The sequence below is a fragment of the Molothrus ater genome, chromosome 38 (assembly GCF_012460135.2).
Source record: "Molothrus ater isolate BHLD 08-10-18 breed brown headed cowbird chromosome 38, BPBGC_Mater_1.1, whole genome shotgun sequence".
Lineage (NCBI taxonomy): Eukaryota > Metazoa > Chordata > Aves > Passeriformes > Icteridae > Molothrus > Molothrus ater.
The window spans coordinates 14,888-36,701 of record NC_071665.1 but is presented as its reverse complement, the minus strand read 5'-3'; the positions used below and the strand labels follow the sequence as shown (position 1 = coordinate 36,701).

General features: G+C 44.7%; 1 protein-coding gene across 1 annotated transcript; it reads left to right on the top strand.

The window, feature by feature from the left end:
- SPATA16 (spermatogenesis associated 16) lies at positions 1 to 21,102 on the top strand. The gene is made up of 11 exons (XM_036405415.1): positions 1 to 39; positions 1,126 to 1,581; positions 2,580 to 2,725; positions 3,554 to 3,643; positions 6,621 to 6,705; positions 9,316 to 9,463; positions 9,841 to 9,981; positions 10,203 to 10,315; positions 14,158 to 14,322; positions 15,631 to 15,708; positions 20,774 to 21,102. Exons 1-11 carry the CDS (start codon positions 1 to 3, stop codon positions 20,978 to 20,980), a joined length of 1,668 nt encoding a protein of 555 aa, XP_036261308.1. The 3' UTR covers positions 20,981 to 21,102.
- The last annotated feature ends 712 nt before the right edge of the window (positions 21,103 to 21,814 follow it).

The window sequence follows — 21,814 nt, the reverse complement described above, 5'->3', positions numbered from 1 at the left end:
ATGTTTCTTCAACAGGAGCCTTCCTCAAGAGCCCCTGAGGTGAGTGCAGCTGTGCTGAGCTGGCTCAGGACCCTTTTGAAATGGGAATTCCCTAAGGGGCAGAGAACTGCAGGAACCCTGCAAGGAGAAGCTGCTTGGCCATGGCTCTCCTGAGAGCCCCTGAGTGGGGTTCATTTCTCTGTGCCTGATTTCTGGATCCCCATTCTACCCCAAAGGAGACTTCTTTCCTCTGCTCCATGGGTTTAACAGCATCTTTGGTGGTGAACATGAACAAATAGAACAGGAACCCAATCTCTGATGTGTTATTTAATTTCATTGCAATAACAGTAATACATGTCCTAAGCACAAGCAAAGTGCTCAGAGTAGAAATAGATTTCACATGTTTAAGCAGATTCTGAAATTGGTTCTCCATGCATGAACACCCATTCCTGTTGGGATCAGAAGAGGCACCTCAGATGGTACTTTGGAATAGGGCAGAATATCTGCCCTCCTCTTAGCAGGGTAAAGCAGAGATGGAGCATCAGATCTCCACTCCAGACTATGAAAAAACATTTTTTCCCCAGATATTTGCATTTTATATAGTTCTGTTTTCTTTTCTTCATCCAATTTAATTTAATCATATGTTCCAAACCTATTTATCCCAACGCATCCAGTAAAGTTAAAAGAAGGGAAGGCAACTAATTTAACATATTGCCCCTCGATGTCATCTTGTTTGGTGCTAAAATCCATGGTAAAGCATTGTCAGAAATCACTTCTGGGAACAAAACAAAGCTCTCCTGGGACATTTTGCAAAGGCAAGCTGTGACAAGCACAAGGGGGAATAGCTTTAAGCAGAAAGAGATTTAGATTGGACATGAGGAAGAAACTCTTGGCTGTGAGGGTGCTGAGGGCCTGGCACAGCTGTGGCTGCCCTGGATCCCTGGAAGTGCCCAAGGCCAGGCGGGACAGGCTTGGAGCAGCCTGGGGCAGCAGAAAGCGTCCCCTGCCCATGGCAGAGAGCTGGAACGAGGTGATCTTTGAGATCCATTCCAACCCAAACCATTCTGGGATTGGATTGGATTCTCTGAAGTGACTCTGAATCCCAGGATTCTCCCCTCACCTCCCTCTCCCTCTCTCCCTCTGCAGGCCTGGCAGGAGCCGAAAGAACCCAAGGAACGACCCCAGGGCGGCGCAGACAGAGCGAGCCGTAAGCGGAAAGCAGGAAGCCATGGAGACGTGTCGGGGACAAAAGCAGAACCAGCAGCAGCAGAGAGCAGCTCGGGGACAGTCCCCAGCCCTCCACCTCTGATCCCTCTCTCCAGACTCGGGGAAATAGAAGCGGAGCTGATCTGCGCCGACGAGGTGGACACCGAGCTCGAGTCCGGCGAGCCGGTGGCGCCTGCGGTGCCACCAGCGAGGCCACCAGCGGTGCCACCAGCAGCAGGGCTGGCACCGGCAGCTCAGGCTCCCGCCCAAGGCCCTGGGGACAGCCGGGGGCTCCGGGCTAGCGCGAGGCTGCGGGCGGCCCTGCAGGACGGCAGCGCTCGGTGCCGCCAGCACGATTTCGCCGCGGCCGCTGCCAAGTTCTCCACGGCTCTGGAGGTACCGGGGCTGAAGGGTTGTGAGCCCAGGGCAGCTGGGACCCCTGCAGCAAAGCCAGGGCGTTCCCTGGGGCAGGAATAGCAAAGGGAAGCGGGGGCACCAGTCTGGAGTGCATGGGGTTGGAGAGAAATGCTGAGATGTGATTTCGCCTGAAATCTGAAAATTGGGAGTTGGAAATAAACCGCAGAAGGAGGGAAGTGTTGGGCTGAGCCAAAGAATTTCAGGTGATTCTGAACTTTTCTCCAAGTTCTTAACCTTGTATTGGTGTGTGGAGGAAATTGAAACCCCACCATTGAAACGCCCTCTCAGTAACTGGGGAGCTTTCGCTCTGCCCCAGCTAATCCTTTCTCTCCACCCTCACTCCAATACCTTCAGCTTCTTCAAACTCTGACAAAGGGACTGCACTTTTTTTAGCACTGCCAAACTTCATTCAAAAGCATTTGTCAAATATTAGGGCTTTCCAGTTCACAGGCAAATACCCTATTCCTTCTTTTTTTTTTTTTTCTACAATACTGAAGTAATTTTTTTAAGCCATAAATATTAGAGCAGTCAGTGAGTAAAATGATAAAAGTGTCGTCCTTTTTAAGTACTTTTGGGCTTTTTTCAGCTCTGTTCTGAAATGAGCTGTGGTAGGAACAGCACCACAGGTTACTTAAGAAGAAAGGAGGATTTGTCTCCTCCTGAGAGGAAAGGCTGGTGAATGGACATACCAGGAAAATGGATGAGGGAATTCATCCCTGGGATTGTGGACAGAGTGATTGGGGCAGCACAGAATTGTAGGGCTGGTGCTCCTCAGCAGCCTCTAAATCCAGCTCTCAGAAACAAAAACCACAGAGAATCCCTGAAAGACCCTTCTGTCCTCTGTGCTGGTTTTTGTAACGCTGACTTTAGTTAAAGCCCAAGCCTATTAGACCTCAGTTTTCTCCACCAAAAAGTGCTTCCACCCAGCAAGTGGTGTGTTCTAATATTTGGAAATCACGGTTTTGTTCCGTGTGCAGCTCTGCAGTAAAGGCTTTGCTCTGGAGGATCCCCTGAAGTCCTCTCCCGATGACATCTCCAGGCTTGCCAGCTGGATCGAGTCCAAGCTCGTCGTCTGCTACTTAAACCTGGGGCAGCCTGGCCTTGCCCTGCAGCACTCCCACAGGTGAGGGAAAGCAAGGACGGGATTCACTGAAAATCCAAAACGAAACCAAGGCTAGCAGTGAATGCTGTGCAGGAGGAGCCAGTCTAAAATGAGAACAGAGGAATCAAGAGAACACACGTGTGGAGCTGGTGTCCAGGTTGGACTAATGGCATCTGCTGAAGGCTCTGGCACACAGGGCAAGGTTTGCCCATGCTGCACCTGTGCCTTGTACAGAAAGGATTTAAAACTATGTCAGGTTCAGCTTGTGCTTCCAGGGAGATGGGCCAGACACCTGCTGCTCCTGTCTGGGCAGCTGGGGGTTAACAAGAACTTGTGCTGTGGCAGTTTTGCTTATGATTCCTGCATGCCAAAGGCAAGAGAGAATATTAACCTGGAGCATTTGTTCTAGAGCAATACCCAAACCCCTAATGAAATTGCATTTAGGATAAAACCACGAAGAAATGAACCTTTAAGTAATATTTTCAGCAATGTTTTCTGCATCAATCACAGCTGGAGAGAGAGGGAGAGAGACCACAATGAAATGAACGTTTAAATAATATTTTCAGCAATGTTTTCTGCATCAATCACAGCTGGAGAGAGAGGGAGAGAGACCACGGTGAAATGAACCTTTAAGTAATATTTTCAGCAATGTTTTCTGCATCAATCACAGCGGAAGAGAGAGGAGGAGGAAGGCAGAGACAGAGAGCTCCCCTGACATTTGAGATGTAGCACTGAGTTAGAGAGCAGAAGTGCATTTGGAGTCTGCCTCAGGCACCCCTCGATTCTTAGGAGCTTCAGTGGTGTGAGGAATGCCAGGCTAACCTTGTCCCTGCCTGTTCTCTCCCCCAGGAGCATCATCCAGAACCCCTCTCACTTCTGCAACCACCTGCGCCAAGCCGCCTGCTTCCGGGGCCTGCACAGATACTCGGAGGCTGCCAGGTACCTCTGCAGCTTGCTCTCCTTCCAGAGAGCTCCTGTGCATCCCTCTCCACGGCTCTCAGCAGTGGCACATCCTCCAGGAGCCAGGCTCTGCCCAAATCCCTGCCGGCTTTGCCCTGGCTTTGACCTGAGGGGCAGCAGAGCTCCAGTGCTCCCAGCTGCTGTGACGGGAAAAATCCCAATTGTGGCCCTGAATGGCCTCTGGGGCTGGCAGGGAGTTCAGGGAGCTAAAAATGTGTTTGCTGATGCTTGGGAGTTCTGTGTAAGCTTTGGTTTAAAGCTCACCTGGCACTCTTTAAGCAGGACCTCCTTCCAGCCTGGCCACAGAGCCCCTTCCCTGTGTGAAAAACACCAGTCACTTGTTTTTAAAATTTTTAAAAGTTTAATAGTAATAAAATGGAGTAGAATAGCGGATTTGTCTTTACAAACAAGCTGTGGTTCTGCTGGTAGATAAAACCAGCACTGGGAGATAAAAGAAACAATGGGAAGGATTCCACTGATTGATGAATGGAAAAAGAAATTTATTTGCTTTTACAAATAAATTATAGGTTTGCTGATAAATGAAATTGGACATTGAAAGATGAAAGAAACAATGGGGAAGAAAAATCTTTAAATTCAGTAAGAATTAAAAATTAAAAGGGAGGGTTATACATCAGAGGGACATCTCTGGTATCAGGTGTTTTGGAGAGTCTGTCCCTCTCAAGTACCTCAGAAATGGGGAAAGAGAGAAGGGAAATACAGCCAGGAAATTGGGATAAAAAGGAGGCTGCGTCCTCCAAAAATTGGTGAGATCCCAGGGGATGCCCCGTGGCCTCTGCCTTTATTGGAATAAAGCCAGAAAGGACTCCTCTGTCTCCTTTTTGGACATAAACCTCTGGTGTTTGTGGATTAATTTTCCCAACAAAATGGTTATAAAAATAGCAATATAATGAGAGTAATAAAAATTTTGGGCAATTTGAATTAGGACAATAAGAGACAATAGAAACAAAGAGTTATGGATGTCCAGGTACCTTTTCTGGGCAGCACAAGCCTGAAAAAGGACCCACATTAACAGAGGATTAACCCTTAAAAACAATAACCTGTTGCATATTCATACACTTCATACATGATGCATAAATTCCATTCAAACACAGGATTCTGTCTGGGCAGTGCCAGCTTCTTCCTCTTATTCCAAACGGCGTCTTCAAGCCTGAGCGAGGCAGGAAGAAATTGGTTTCTTCTGAAAAGGGAGCAACAATTCTCTTCCTCTGAAAGATTTAGGTGTCCTGTGGCTGTTATCTGGTGCAAGTACCTCATTCCTTTCTTAAAAAAAAATCCCACATACATAGCTCCTATTTTAACTACAAAAGTTACCTCTTAACTAAGAAACTACATTCACCACACCATTACAATGTTAATTGTGAAAAATGTGTATTTTATGATTGGCTTTTCACAAATATTCAATGAATATTGTATGTGTTGTGTGTTAGAAAGTAATGCTGCGTTAATTCTATTAAGTACTGTGTTAAATATAGTTTTAGGTTATTTTAAAAAATGTTAAAATAGAAACGATGCTATGTAGGATACTTTTTTTAAAGGAAGGGCTTACAGTGAGATAGCAGCCACAGGACACCTAAATCTTTCAGAGAAAAAGAATTTATGGCCCTCTTATCAGAAGAAACAAACTTCTTCCCGCCTCCAAGGCACTGTTAGGATTGGGAGGAAGAAGCTGACCATGACCAGACAGGATCCTGTGTTTGAATGGAATTTATGCATCATGTATGAAGTGTATGAATATGCAACAGGCTGTTGCTTTTAAGGGTTAATCCTGTGTTAACGGGTGTCCTTTTTCGGGCTTTTGCTGCCCAGAAAAAGGTACCTGGACGTCCATAACTCTTTGTATTTGTTGTCTCATATTGTCCTAATTCAAATTGTCCAAATTATTACTACTCTAATTGTATTACTATTTTTATAACCATTTTATTACTATTCAACTTTTAAAATTTTTAAAACCAAGTGATTGGCGTTTTTCACATTAATACAGCACTGCTACCAATCCAACAAAACACAAAATAAAGTAAATACCTGAGCAGAGCCATAGAATATGCACTGTTCAGAGCTGCCTGCCCGTGCTCTCTCTGCCTCTTGTGAAATCCAAAGCTGTGTTTCTGTCAGGTACATCCAGGCAATGTGTGTATTTGTGATTGTGATATGTGTGGAGACCAACAATGGGACAGTTGTGAATTCTGATAACACCCGAGGAAAGTAAAGCATGGAAAAAGGCCTTTGAACCCATCTTTGTTTGCAATTAACCCTGGTTGATTTAGGAGCGTTGGAATTAAAGCATTAAGGATGTTGCTTTTTGCTTGTAGTTAATCCTTAAAGAGCTCTGCAATAAAAACCTTTTGAAGTATAATTTTAGAATATTGCTTGTATCCTTGAAACTATGGCTTTGGAATATATATATAGGAAATATGCTTATCTCACACCTTAATAAAGCAGAGAAAAGCAGCTTGAGAAAGGAAGATGAAAATCAACTCAAGGATTTATGGTTTTGACCAAAGGGAAGCTGGACATCACTGTTGTTAGATTTATAGACCTTGCAATTAAAAGGTGGACACATCTGGGGAGCTGGACTCCACCAGATGGGATTCATCTTTCTTCCTTCGGAAACTGGACCATCACCATCTGGGATCCTCCTTTTGGGATACATCCTGAGAAAAACTAAACCACAATAGTGTATAGAATTGTGATGTAAAAATTGGGAATAGAAACTGCTGATGAGTAAAGATTGGAATAGAAACTGCTGAGAAAGCTGATGAGCGCCCCTATAAATAAATACCTGTAAGCCTCAACCATGGGTGTGCGGCTGGAGGGAAAACTTCCCCCGCCGTACCCAGCGCTGCATTGCTGGTACTTTAAGATATCAATTAATAAATGGATTGCTGCTTCGATCCTGGCCCAGCCGGGCCTCTCACGGCTGTCCCCATGTCCCCAGGAGCGCCATGGTGGCGCAGTGCCTGTACGTGCTGGCCGAGGGCGCGGTGCCGGACACCAGCGACCGCCTGCAGCTCTACTGGCAGGTACGGCCTGGGCAGCGCCGGCGGGGAGGAGGAGAGGGCAGGGACCCGGGGAGGCGTGGGACCACGGGGCTCCGCAAAATGCTGATAATTGTGTGCAAAATGAGGGTAATTGTGTGCAAAATGAGGGTAATTGTGTGCAAAATGCAGCTTATTGTATGCAAAATGATGGTAATTGTGTGCAAAATGAGGGTAATTGTGTGCAAAATGCTGCTAATTGTACACAAAATGCAGCAAATTGTATACAAAATGCTGCTAATTGTATGCAAAATGAAGCTTATTGTATGCAAAATGCTGCTAATTGTGCACAAAATGCTGCTTATTGTGTGCAAAATGCTGCTAATTGTGTACAAAATCCTGTTTATTGTATACACAGTACTGCTTATTGTATACAAACTGCTGCTTATAGTTAACAAAATGGAGTTTGCCATATACAAAATGCTGCTTGTTGTATACAAACTGCAGTTTTTTGTACACAAAATGCTGTTTATTGTATATAAAATGCAGTTTATTGTACACAAAATGCAGTTTATTGTATACAAAATGAAGTTTCTTTTGCCAAACTGCATTTTGTATATGCAGTTTATTGTATGCAAAATGCTGCTTATTGTATATAAACTGCAGTTTATTGTATATAAACTGCAGTTTATTGTATACAAAATGCAGTTTATTGTCTACAAAATGCAGTTTATTCTACACAAATGCTGTTTATTGGATACAAAATGTTGTTTATTGTATATGAAATGCTGCTTGTTGTATACAAAATGCAGTTTATTGTTTGCAAACATCAGTTTATTGTATACAAACTGCAGTTTATTGTATACAAAATGAAGTCTCTTTTGCCAAACTGCATTTTGTATAGGCAGTTTATTGTATACAAAATGCCGTTTATTATATACAAAATACATTTTATTGTATACAAACTGCAGTTGATTGTGTACAAAATGCCATTTATTATATACAAAATACATTTTATTGTACACAAACTGCAGTTGATTGTATACAAAATGCTGTCTGTTGTACACAAAATGCAGTTTATTGTATACCAAGTAATGTTTATTGTATACAAAATGCCATTTGTTGTATACAAAATGCTGCTTATTGTATACAAAACACTGTTTATTGTATACAAACTGCAGTTTATTGTATACAAACTGCAGTTTATTGTGTCCAAGATTTTACAGCAGTCCAGAGTCGTGTGTGACAGAGCCTGCACCTACAGCTGTCAGCTCCAGCTGCACACAGGCCTGGAGACCCTTCAGTTTTGGTTATATTGCATATAATTTTTTTTGTTTCTTTTTCCTGAGCATCTCAGTACCTAACAACCACAACCAATCTGTCCCTTTGCTTTTCCCTGCCTCCTGTCACAACTGCTCCCATTTCCATGTTATGGTTCATTCTATCCAATCCCATGAGTTAGCACGGCACAGTTTAACTTAAAGTTGCTTTTCAGTTTTCTTGCAGTGGGAAATCCTGAGCCCTTTCTCCTCCTTGCCCCATCAGCATGTTTGTTTGCCCGTGGTGCCTTTCTGCTTGGTAGAAACCTCCTTTTGTTTGTGGTCAGCTTATGCTTTGCTCTAAGTCATAAAACCTCTTCCCAACCCAACACAACCTTGGCTTTCTTGGTTGGCCAGCAAGACTGGCTCAGCAAGCCTCAATCTACACTTCTATTATTCTTCTGTATCAAAACCTGCTTCCATCTCTATTCCATTCTCAGGGTCCACATCCAGAGCTCTTTCTGCCAAGCACACTCAAAATCTGTGAGATTTTCTTGTTGAACTTTCATCCTTCCCAAGGGTGGCTGAGCCCGGCTCCCGGCCCTGCCCAGGGTCGCAGCCTGGGCCTGGGGGCGCTGCCCAGCTGCTCCTGCAGCTCTGGAGCTGTGACCGCTTCCCCAGGGAGCCTCTGCCAGCGCCTGACTGGCGTGAACGGCGGAAGAATTGCAGCACACAACATGCGTGAGCAGCAAATCCCAAAGTTCATTGATAGCTCACACATATTTATATTGGTGTTAATGAAGCTTATACATATTGCAAAGCTGAGCTCATTATTGGTTAAAACACACATGAATCAACCACACCTAATTCTATGCTCTAGCAATTATTTTGTTTCTATGTTTGCATTCTTATAGCTACTCTACCTAGGCTATCTTCATTTTCTGGCAAACGATTTTCTCCCCCATCTTCCTGTTGCAGAAAGGTCACCATGACCTCTGTCAGTGATTGGACACTGATTACTTAATCCCCAGCTTGTTTCCCTTATCCAACGGTATCACATCGAAGTGGCCCTTCTCAGCTAGCCAATTATCCACAAAGCTCTCCACACCTGACCACGCTCTGGGGTGATGCCTGTCCCTAATATCCAGCCCAAACCCCCCCTGACACAACTCTGCATACAACTGATGAAGGCATCTTTTCATAAATCTTCCTGATGTGACCTTCAGAGAGCATGGAGTCACTCCTCCCCATCTGAAAGAGTTTCTCTTGTCTCTGCCTCCTCCTTGAAGATGGATTTTCATGAAGTATTCATCCAAACCACCGAGCTGCTTAGTTTGGGTTTTTTTAACTAGCCTCTACCCAACATGAAATTTATCATTTCTCTGCCCCTTTTCAGGCCATGGCTCAAGAAGCCCTCAGTGAAGAAGTCTCTTTTTCTGCTCTGTACACACCTTTTGAGAAAGAGGACAAGGCTGACAAGATAAAGGAGGCCAACAAAACCTTTGCAGAGAAGCACCCTGATTATGTGCAGCACATATTTACAGGTACCAGCGGGTTCCAGCTGCCCTTTAGCACTGTGCACTGTGCTCGTGCAGCCGAATTCAGAAGAGTTGGAGAGAGCTGGAGAGTTTGGGCTGCTTGGCCTTCAGGCACTTCCAGAGCACTGTGGGGAATTGGGCAGAATATGCCCCACCTCAGGCATCAGCAAAATTGAAGCTGTTGATGCAAAAGGCTGCAGAGCTCTAAGATTCAAAGCCCAGCAAGGGCTGGATGTGTTGGTTTTGTTGTCTGAGTTTTGGGAAGGTTTCTGGAGACCATTTCCCTCCTTCTTAGACTTCTCATATTTTTCTCCAAAAAAGGAATTTCTCTTACAGTTGAAAGGAAATATGACGGTGGGAATTATTTTCTTTTCCCTGTGCAGATCCTCATGGAATTCATCTGTTGCCAGAGAAGGCTGAAGCTCATCCTGGCCAGCAGTACTTACTGACTCTGGGCTTCAGAGACAAAGAGATTGGAAAAACTGTGGAGAAGTTTGTAACTCGAAACCTGCCAGTCTTTCCAGGTGTGCCAAGTTGCTCAAGAACTGACCTGGCTTGGGGGTGACCCCCAAAATCCTCACTAAATGAGGGGGTGAGGGGTGTCTTGGGACCCATTTCCAGCCCCGATGGTCCCAGCAGCTCTTCCCATCCCCTTCACTCCTCCCCCAGTTCACCCTCCTAGATCCCCTAAAAAAATGGAGATGAACAAACACAGCCTCAGTGGTTCTGTGATTTCACTTCCTAGGCCAGAAAATAACTCTCAGTCCCAGCATGGAGGAAGAGGCAGAAACATTTTGGCAGCACACTGGGCAAAGGATCATGGCAGCCATGGCTTTTCTAGGAAGCTCCAGGATAAAGGTGAGGATCCCATTCCCTGCTGGGATGTGGTGTGAGGGAAGGACGTGGGCTTCTGGGGGTGATTCCTGCTGCTCCTGCAGTGTCCAGAAATGCTCTGTGAATTAGGAACAGGGCTCTGGGCGGTTCAGACTCTTCTGAAAAGGAGTCCTAATGAAAAGGACCTAACTGTGATCCTTAACAGTGACCACAGCTTCTTGAAAGTCCCTCTGCACGCAATTTTCTCCCATCTTTATTGCCTGTGGTGGCGTCTGTGGGTCCCCAGGATGAGGGAAGAGATGAGGATCTTGACTCCATGCTTCAGAAGGCTGATATATTATATTATATTATATTATATTATATTATATTATATTATATTATATTATATTATATTATATTATATTATATTATATTATATTATATTATATATAGCATTGTACATTATACTTAATAATTAATATTATTAATACATTAATATAATATTTTAATCCATTATAGTATTATTAATAATTAATATACTATTATATTAATTAATATATATTAATTACATGTTGTAATTAATATAGAATATTATAATATATTGTTAACATATTATAATTACTATATTAGAATATATTATAATTAATAATAATTAATGTATTATAGTATCATTAATATATAATATGTTAATACATTGATTAATATATATTATATATATTAATCGAAATATTAATATATATTAATGATACTATAATATATTAATATATATAATATATTATAATATATATGATAGTAATATGTATTATTCACATGTTATAATTAATATATAAAATTATAATATATTAATATATAATAGTATGATAATATATGATAATATATTAATATATCATATTATTTTATTATAGTATATTATATTAAATATTATTAATATTATTATATTAAAAGAAAATTATTTACTAAAACTATACTAAAGAAAGAGCAAGGAGACATCAGAAGGCTAGAAAGGACAGGAATAATAAAATCTCGTGACAGATCCAGAGAGTCCAACACAGCTGGCTGTCATTGGCCATTAATTAAAAACAATTCACATGCAACCAATCAAAGCTGCACCTGTTGGTGAGCAACCTCCAAACCACATTCCACAGCCATCACAGAGTTATTGTTGACATTTCTTTTCTGAGGCTTCTCAGCTCCACAGGAGAGAAATCCTAGTGAAAGGATTTTCATAAATTCCATCAGTGACAACACCCCTACTGCACACAGCCACCAACCCAGCTCCTCACCCTCCTCTCATGCCCAGCAGACTGCACCTCCCACCCTGGGCTCCACCAGGAGTTCCCCACTGCTCCTCCAAGCATTTCTAGTGACAGATCTGAGTGAGGGTGTGCAGGAACCTTCTCATGTGCCAGGTGATGGAGTTACCTCTGCTCCTCCAAGCATTTCTAGTGACAGATCTGAGTGAGGGTGTGCAGGAACCTTCTCATGTGCAGATGATGGAGTTACCTCTGCTCCTCCAAGCATTTCTAGTGACTGGGATCTGAGTGAGGGTGTGCAGGAACCTCCTCGTGTGCAGATGATGGAGTTACCTCTGCTCCACAAAACATTTCTAGTGACAGATCTGAGTGAGGGTGTGCAGGAACCTTCTCATGTGCAGATGATGGAGTTACCTCTGCTCCACACTTTCTGCCATGACGGCCACAGCTTTTAGCACTGGGGCTGACAATTAGCACGAGGCTCAACAATCAAATTTGCACATAGACAAGAGATTTCCATGCAATTCTTCAATTATTCTGCTGAGCAAAGAAACGTGAGCTGGAGATGTGGGGAACTCAGACTCCTTTTCCTCCTAGCAGCAGTGAGCACTGGAGTTTGTGTGCAGGGCTTGGCCAAAAGCATCCCCGGTGGCCTGAGGGAGTGGAGGGGATGGAGGGCAGACAGCCCTGAGGAAGCACAGCTGCTCCTTTGCACTGCTTTCCTGAAGCCCTTTGCTCTTGCCCCTGGATGACCAAAACTACCCAACCACATCAGTTTGTGTGGTACAGTTTAAGCTTAAAGTTGCTTTTCAGTTTTCTTGCTGGGGCTTTCTTTCAAAACCCCCCAGCTCCTGATGTGCAGAGGAATGGAAGTGGCAGCTTTGGGAGATTTGGAAATCTGTTCCTGCTGGGGGCATTCCCTTCAAAGCTACAGCTACAGACAGAGTGTGGGTTGGACGCTGGAAACACAACAAAATCCTGGTCTTTCTCAAAGCCCAGAAAAACTGCAGTTTTAAATTTTTTGATCCCCCCCCAATTCTCTCTTTGGTTTTGGAGGTGAGATTCCTCTATTGCAACTACTGCAGTCTCTAAAGAGTAACAGGAAGAGAAAAACCTTTGAAATCAGGCAGGATTTGCACTGCCCATGATTCCCCTCTTGTGTAAATGAATTTGGAGGAACAGGAGCACACAGTTCAAGCAGAGATAAGCAGAGAGGGCACAGGGAAAAGAAACTCATCCTGTCAGAGATGAGAGCAGAGTGCTGCTACAGTCCCCACTGTAGGAATTTACACTGCTCCCACACAGCAGCATTTTCTATCAGCTTTACACCTCCCCTCTGACATTCAAATATTCCGGCTGAAACCCAAGTGCACTCCCAGAAAACCCAGGTGAAACCCCAGCACCACGTAAGGCAGCAGCCCTTACTGTATGCAAACATCAGTTTTTTGTATACAAAATGCAGTTTATTGTATACAAAATGCAAATTTAGGCAAGGGCTACCCTGGTGCCACCTCCAGAGCAGCAAGGACAGGGAACTGGGCTGAACTGGGCTGAACTGGGGGCCTGTGGGCTCATAACCAGCCCCAGGGATTGCTCTAAGAGCTGCCAGGGACAGCAGGAAAGCCCCAGGAGAGAAATGAGAGTCAGTGTGTAGGAAAAAACAGCTGCCAGGTCCATGTCCATTGTCAGGAGAAACATATTCCCTTTCTCTTCAGTTCTCAGAGCATTCAGGGATCCCAGCAAGATGGAACCTCTGCCCCAAGGAGCAGAGGGCAGTGCCAGTTGCTGCTCTGCTGCTGGGGCCTGACCTCTCTTTATGGCCCTGACACAGACTGGGCCACTTTTGTTTCTATTCAAGTATTCCACAATTGCCTTCAAGCTGCAAACACGATTCCATCTTATTTCCGTAAGCTAAATTAAAAATGGCCAGACTTCAGCTACAGACTCAAGCCTTACAACTCACTTGGAGAGGAAAAAATAATATCTTTGGGGTTTAACAGAACAAATATTTCTTTCTGCTGCTCTCTTCCTCATTTGCAATCCAGCTTCTTGTCCTGCTCAGGCTGGTTTTGACCAAAGCAGCTCAGTGCCAAAGCCAAGCTGATCAAACCATGGCAACACTTCAGAGAAGTCAATTCTGCCCCCTTTGCTCTGCAGCCACCAGGCTGAAGTTCATGACATCATTGATGCACCCATGGCTCTGGCTAAGCTGGGAGAGCTGGAACATGCTTCAGGTGTGCCATGTTCCACCCCTGCAGGCTGCAGGTCCTCCAGGGTCTGTCTTTGAAACCAGGGGCTGGCACCCAAACCATGAGGTGCTGCACGCTCTCCTCAGCCTCTCCCTGAGACTGGAAAAGCCACCCAGGAAAGGCAGGTGATGGTCAGGATGGGGGTGATGGAAAAGCCAATTCCAAAGGAGAAAACTGTTTGTGTTTTTATCTGCTGTCTCCCCTTCCCATCTATCATGACATTTTATTTTCCTAGCCCTTACTGCCTCTCTGAAGCCTGGGCCTGAGAGGTGCTGGGAGCAGGAGCAGCACAAACACTGAGGAGAAGCCTGGGGGCACAGCACCCCGAGATCAGGGTGCTCCCTGTGCTTCTCCCCTCACCTCCTCTCTTTCCCTGGGCCCACAGGATGAGCGTGGCCCCTGTGCCAGGGCCATTGAGCAGTTCCACCATGCCAGCCTGCTCAGCTACCTGCAGAGAGGGGAGGAACAGGCCCAGGTGATGGCCCAGGCCATGGCTGAGCTGGCCACTGTTCCCTACCTGCAGAGACTCTCTCAGGAGGATGACAAGCTGGTAGGTTCTGATTTCCAACACTTGTTTTGGAGGCTGAGAGACAGAGCAGGAAGGGCCAAGTCAGAGTTCTATATTGCCACCCTTGTGGGAAATGGATTTGTAGAGAATTCTTAAAGTCTGAGAGAAGGTTTACACAGAAAAAATAGAATAAAGGTTTTTAAAATGCCTCTCAGTTACTCCATCTCTGGGTGAGAAAAGAGCTTAATCCAACACACCCTGTGCTCTGCAAATCCTTTGTCCCCAAGAATGTGGGGATCTAAAAGAGTTCTCAAACCCTCCTTCAGTGCTTTGATAGAGGAGGAGCTGATCTGGTGACTGACAGAACCACCAGGACTCACCTGTCAGTAACTATTGAAAATCCATTCTCTGCCTCCAAAACCTCCCCAGATCACTCTGGAAAAATGATTGCAATGATTCAGCTCTTGCTGCCTCGACACCTCTGACCTCAGAAGGCACCTGCAGCAAACCAGCCTGAACCAGGCTGCAGCTGAGGAGGAGAGCAGGTTTGTTCTGAGACCTGAGGCAGGTTTGTCCCTGTCTCAGAACAAACCTGCCTGCCTGCTCCTGGTCAGGCTTGCTGCAGAGGTGCCCCAAGCAGAGGGAGAGCCCCTGGGGCTGCTGAGAAGCACAGGCTGGGCCCTGAGCCAGCCCAGCTCCAGCATCCAGCACTGGGATGATGGCTGCAGCCAAAGGTGATGGTGTCCAAGGGGACTGGGGAGAAAAGAGGAGGGGGAAACATTTCCTGCCTGCTGTGGACAGATGGTGCCTCCCCTCCTCCCCTGAAGGGACACCTTTGGCTGAGCCCTGTGCCTTGAGCACACCCCAGGAATGCTGATACCTGTAATGCTAGTGGATCTTAATTCCTTGTGTAAAACACTCCAAAACCTTCTGTTTGCATTCCCTTTAACTTCACCCAGCATTTTGGAGGAGAATTGTTTAGAGTGCAGCAATAGCACAGCTCTCAAGCACCAGCTTTCCCCAGCTTGTTCCTAAACACTGATGCTAAGGGCAGCACACCCTGGAGCCAGCCCTTGTCTCTCTGTCTCTGAATCAGGAGGATCTGAATGTGTTCCAGGGCTTGGGAAGGGTGCAGGGTGCCAGGACTGCCCTGGAAGGGGACTGTGGGAAGGCAATAGCACAGTATTCTAAATCACAAGAATGCAAAGATGAGTTGGCCATGCTCAGTGTGCAAGATGAGTCACAAAATCACCAGAGTGCCGAGGATTTGAATTAGGGTTTAATTTGTGTATTCAGAGAAATGATTTCTCTGTGAATTCCACACTGACTGATTGTGTCTTGGTGCCACAGCTGCAGTCACTGACGGCAGATGCCATGGACATCCTGGCAGGAAGAACTGGAAAGCGGGTGTGGACCAAAATACAGAAGGTAAGAGCCTGCAGCAAAGGGCAGGGGAGCAGCTCACTCCTTGGGCAGGAAATGTCCCTGCAGCTGCTCTCTTCAAATGGCAGAAAAGAGAGGAGGTGCCAGGGAGGTGCTTGAGGGGCCTGTGAGGGTCTGGCTGCATCCCAATGCAAGCACCATTGCAGCTGATCTGCTGCACCAGCAACTGCAGAGATGGCAGCAGCTGATGTGCCAGAGCAGCTCTTACTGGGAGAGCCCACATTTATTCTATAATACATAGAATTTATTCTGTTCTATAAATATGGAAAGCACAGGCAGACCATGCTAAAGCACAGCTCTAGGCAGGAGCATCATTCCTGCACAAAGTTCAGGCAGGAACATCATTGTACACAAAGTCCCAGGAACATCATTCCTGCACAAAGTTCAGGCAGGAGCATCATTCCTACACAAAGTTCAGGCAGGAACATCATTCCTGCACAAAGTTCCAGGCAGGAACATCATTCCTACACAAAGTTCAGGCAGGAGCATCATTCCTACACAAAGTCCCAGGAACATCATTCCTGCACAAAGCTCCAGGCAGGAACATCATTCCTGCACAAAGTTCAGGCAGGAACATCATTGTACACAAAGTCCCAGGAACATCATTCCTACACAAAGCTCCAGGAACATCATTCCTACACAAAGCTCCAGGCAGGAACATCATTCCTGCACAAAGTTCCAGGCAGGAACATCATTGTACACAAAGTTCAGGCAGGAACATCATTCCTACACAAAGTTCAGGCAGGAACATCATTCCTATACAACGTTCAGGCAGGAGCATCATTCCTACACAAAGTCCCAGGAACATCATTCCTACACAAAGCTCAGGCAGGAACATCATTCCTGCACAAAGTTCAGGCAGGAACATCATTCCTACACAAAGTCCCAGGAGCATCATTCCTACACAAAGTTCAGGCAGGAACATCATTCCTGCACAAAGTTCAGGCAGGAACATCATTCCTGCACAAAGTTCAGGCAGGAACATCATTCCTACACAAAGCTCCAGGCAGGAACATCATTCCTGCACAAAGCTCCAAGCAGGAACATCATTCCTACACAAAGTCCCAGGAACATCATTCCTGCACAAAGTTCAGGTAGCAACATCATTCCTGCACAAAGTTCACACAGGAACATCATTGTACACAAAGTTCCAGGCAGGAACATCATTCCCACACAAAGCTCCAGGCAGGAACATCATTCCTGCACAAAGTTCAGGCAGGAACATCATTCCTGCACAAAGTTCCAGGCAGGAACATCATTCCTACACAAAGTTCAGGCAGGAACATCATTCCTACACAAAGTTCCAGGCAGGAACATCATTCCCACACAAAGTTCCAGGCAGTAACATCATTCCTCTGCTGCTGCCTGCTGGCATTCCCAGCAGCACTGACACTGTAAAGAGCTGCTGGAAATCCTGCTGCTGTTCTGGTGTCCCCTTCGGGCTGGAACCCACGGCTCAGGGAATATTTCTCTGCCTGATCTGACAAGTTCTGGCCCTCAGGGGAACATTTTTAACCTTTGAGCGTGGAGAAAGCTTCCAGGGCTTTGGGATGAATTGGAATCTGTGAGTGTGTGCAGTATAGTTTATCACAGGGTGAAAAACGTAGAGTTTTGGGGTTTTAGTATGGAGGTGGATGAGAGACAAGATGGAGGATTTTGGGCATTGTCTGATCTCCTTCTTGTTCATCTACTCCATTTTCTGCAGTTGGGAGCACAAAGTGATTGGTTAGAAAGAACCTCAATACAGATGCTGTGCGAACAAAAAAATTATTATTAGTAAAAAAAGTAGAAATAAAGTACATTCTAAGAGTTAATTGGACAAAATAGCTTTAAAAGACCTTAAATCTGAGTGTCCTGTGACTTCTGCTGCCTTCTCTTTGTATACTAAGTCTGAGATGTAGGTGAGGTACCAAACCTTTGATGAGAGAAAAAGAAATAACCTAAAGACCAAAAAACCCAAAGTCCTGTCCATCCCTCATTCCTGGCACAGAACTTTTTAGGAGTCTCCCCATCCAGGGGATCCACAAGGGAAGTTTCCACAGGCTGGTGTCCTGTGTGAGGGTCAAAGTCATGACCTTCAGATTATGAAAGTGACTCCTACAAGACCCACCCCACATCCCACCCAGCACCTGGGGCCCAGTTTCCTGCCTCTTTCTGCCATTTGTGCTCAGGCAGGCACCAGCACCGCCCCCAGAATAGAACAGGCACTTGTAATGGCACAGGAAAGCCGTGCACACACTTTAATTTGGCCTCTGGCTGAAGAGTCCTGTGGGCTCAGAGGCTGTGGTCAATAGGGCCAAGCCCTGCACTGGAGCCTGCCCTATGGGATCAGTCTTCCCCAGACTCCCCACCTCAGAAGGCTGCAGTTTATTGAACAGTCTCTGTTTCGGCCCACACGTTCAAGGAATGAGTCAGGGCTCTTCAGTTCTCAGTCTCAGAGGTGTTTATTGTTACCTTATCTATAAATTTTTTTCTCCTGCCCTGCTGAGGTCCACCCAGCAGGACAGTTCCAGGCACACTGCCTGCCTCTGGGGCAGTGTTATGTCTTTATACTAAAAACTACATGTACAATGTTTACAATTACTTTCCAATACCTATCACCTATGTTAGACAGTGAGCTTCTACTCTAAACCAATCTAAAAGTGCCAACATCACAGCAGAAGATGGAGATAGAGGAGAAGAAGAAAGGCTGGACCTTTCCCTCCACCCAAGTCCCTCCATCTTGTCCCCAACACCCCTATTCTAAAAACCCCAAAATCTACTTTTTCACCTGGTGATAATTTTATTATTACACTACTTAAACTTCTGTGGCTTTCAGGTCTTCATACAAAGCTGGTAATTTGCTCCATGGGTCACAATCAAACCCACAGGTGTTCTGGGCTGTGTGCCAGGGTCTCTGAGCCCCCAGAGGGATGCACTGAGTTCCAGCACCCCCACATGCTTTTGGCCAGTCCATGTTTTCCCAGACTTTTATTTCAACTTGTCCAAACCCACCAGGCTGCCACCAGGAGTCCTCTCTCCAATCCTCTGCATGTTTTTAAGCTGAGCCCATTGCAGCAGAGCCAACCCATGGGGTTCTCTGGAGAGCCCCAAGTTCCCCGTGCACCCGTGCCAGCGATCTCTTGGCAGCACAGGAACCAAAGGCCAGGCCTGAGCGCCCACTGAGCTTCACCAGCACAGCACAAAACTCCTTCCCATGTCATCATGCACAGTGCCACGTGCGTCCCATCCTCTCAACAGGTGCCCCCTGCCAGCTCCATGGGCAGGAGGAAAGGGCAAAGCTTCTCTCCCAGACTCTTTGTGCCCTCAGCACCCCAGGGCAGCAGATGAAACCGTGCATAAACTTCCCTGCTTGCCTCGCTCAGAAATAGCCCCACCATACACATGCAGACATGAATCATGCATCTGTAGCACTGCAATGTGCCTGTGTACCGAGATTTTCATGAGTTTAGAATCATAGAATCACAGAATGGTTTGGGTTGGAAGGGACCTTCAAGGTAATTTAGTTCCAACTCCCTGCCATGGGCAGGGACACCTTTCACTATCCCAGGTTGGTCCAAGCCTGGTCCAACCTTGCCTTGGACACTTCCAGGGATCCAGGGGCAGCCAGAGCCAAAAACACCAACCCAAAAACACCAACCCAAAAACACCAACCCAAAAACACCAACCCAAAAACACCAACTGAAAAACACCAACCCAAAAACACCAACTGAAAAACACCAACTGAAAAACACCAACTGAAAAACACCAACCCAAAAGCACCAACCCAAAAACACCAACCCAAAACACCAACCCAAAAACACCAACCCAAAAGCACCAACTCAAAAGCACCAACTGAAAAACACCAACTGAAAAACACCAACTGAAAAACACCAACCGAAAAGCACCAACCCAAAAACACCAACCCAAAAACACCAACTGAAAAACACCGACCCAAAAGCACCAACTCAAAAGCACCAACCCAAAAACACCAACCCAAAAACACCAACTGAAAAACACCAACCCAAAAACACCAACTGAAAAACACCAACCCAAAAACACCAACCCAAAAACACCAACTGAAAAACACCAGCTGAAAAACACCAACCCAAAAACACCAACTGAAAAACACCAACCCAAAAACACCAACCCAAAAACACCAACTGAAAAACACCAGCTGAAAAACACCAACCCAAAAACACCAACCCAAAAGCACCAACCCAAAAATATCCCCCTGCCCCTCCAGTGAGCCAAACCCACGCCCTCTCCAAGCCAAGGCAGAGCTTGTGGCACAGCTCCAGTCCCAGGCCAGGGCTGAGGAGCACCTCAGGGACAGCTCGGGATCAATACAAGAGGAAGCCACGCCTGGATTCATTCCCAGCCCTTTCTGTGGAAGAGGTTTTGCAGCCACTCCTCTGAGCTAGAGAGGAGTTTGATGGGAGGATCCATGTTTAGCCCTGAAAGAATTTCCTACCAGGGTCGTTGACATAAAAACCAAGAAGGAAAAAGAAGGAGAAATAAGAGAAACCTGCAGCTCTCTATTTCAATGAGCACTTTGTCTCTTCTGACCAATAAGTAAAATGTAAACTTGGGGGTTTTTTAAGAATGTATAAAAAGCATGCATGCTAGGATAAAAACTGGGTTTGAAGCCTTCTGAAAATGAAGTGTGTGGTTTGTATTTCTCCATCTCAGCTCTGACACCTTTCCTCTGTGCTGTGCCTGCAGAAGCCACACTCCACCCAATGCCTGACAGCTCGGCAGAGCGGGATTTTTAATTTTAAAATTATTTCAGCTTAAAATGCAATGGGCAGATGGATTCTTCAGATCCTCCCATGATGCACGGTGTGCATCTTGAGCTCTGTTCCACAGCAATGAAGGAATTGAATCCAAACAGAAATGGAGAAAACAAAATTAATGACAAATTTGAGCACCAACCAGCCGTCCAAGCGGAGCCTTTGTGTATTTTTGTCTCTAATGATTATCAGTTTGGAAATAAACTGATTGCAGCAGCTTTGAAGCTTTTATGGAGGGGAATGGACTTGCTGGTGACAGCATTTCTTTCTAACTGCAGGTGGCACTAATCGAAGAGTTCCTGAGGGAAGGAGAGGAGCATTACTTAAAGACCTCACATGTGCAAATCCCGGGAATGGAAAACATCAGCTGGACTCCAAGGAGGCAGAAATACCTGAGACTGGAAAACACCAACATGTTCATTCCCAACCCACGGAGCCTGGTCACAGGGCCAAAGAAAAGATGCATCGTTTTTGCAAAAAGTTGATTTTGTAGGTATTTTGTAGCTATTGATATTAGTTTGATAGATGTTAATTTTATTTTGCATTGTGTTAACTTGAAGTTGTGTTAATTTAAATTTAAGTTGTAGCCAATTGTATTGAACTGTGTAAATTTAACTTGTACTAGTTTAAATGTAAGTGGTATTAAGTAGCATTTATTTGCATTAACTTTAGGTTGTATGAATTTAAATTCAGACTGAATTAATTTGTATTTACTTGTAGTAATTTTAAGTTGAATTTAAACTTATATTGCATTAAACTGTATTTAACTGTATACATTTAAGTTGTATCCTTTTAAATTTAAGTGATATTAAATAGTATTTACTTGCATTAACTTTAAGTTGTATGAATTTAAATTCAGATTGCATTCATTTGTATTTACTTGTATTAAAGTTGTATGAATTTCAACTTGTATTAAACTGTATTTGGTTGTATAAATTTAAGTTGTATTACTTTAAATGCTATTGAACAATATTTAGTTGCATTAACTTTAGGTTGTATGAATTTAAAATATGTAAAATATCTATGTATAAATTCTATTAAATTTTATTTAATTGCATAAAACTAAGTTGTATCACTTTAAATTTAAATTACAATAAATAGTATTTACTTGCATTAACTTTAAGTTATATGAAATAAGGCTTACATTGTATTAAATTAGATTTACTTATATTAATTTTAAGTTGTATGAATTTCAATTTAAATTGCATTTAATGTTATAAACTTCTAAGCTGTATCTGTTTAAATGTCAGTTGTAGTAAATGGCGCTTAATGGTATAAAATGTGAGTTGTATCAATTTCAATTTCAATTTTATTCAGTT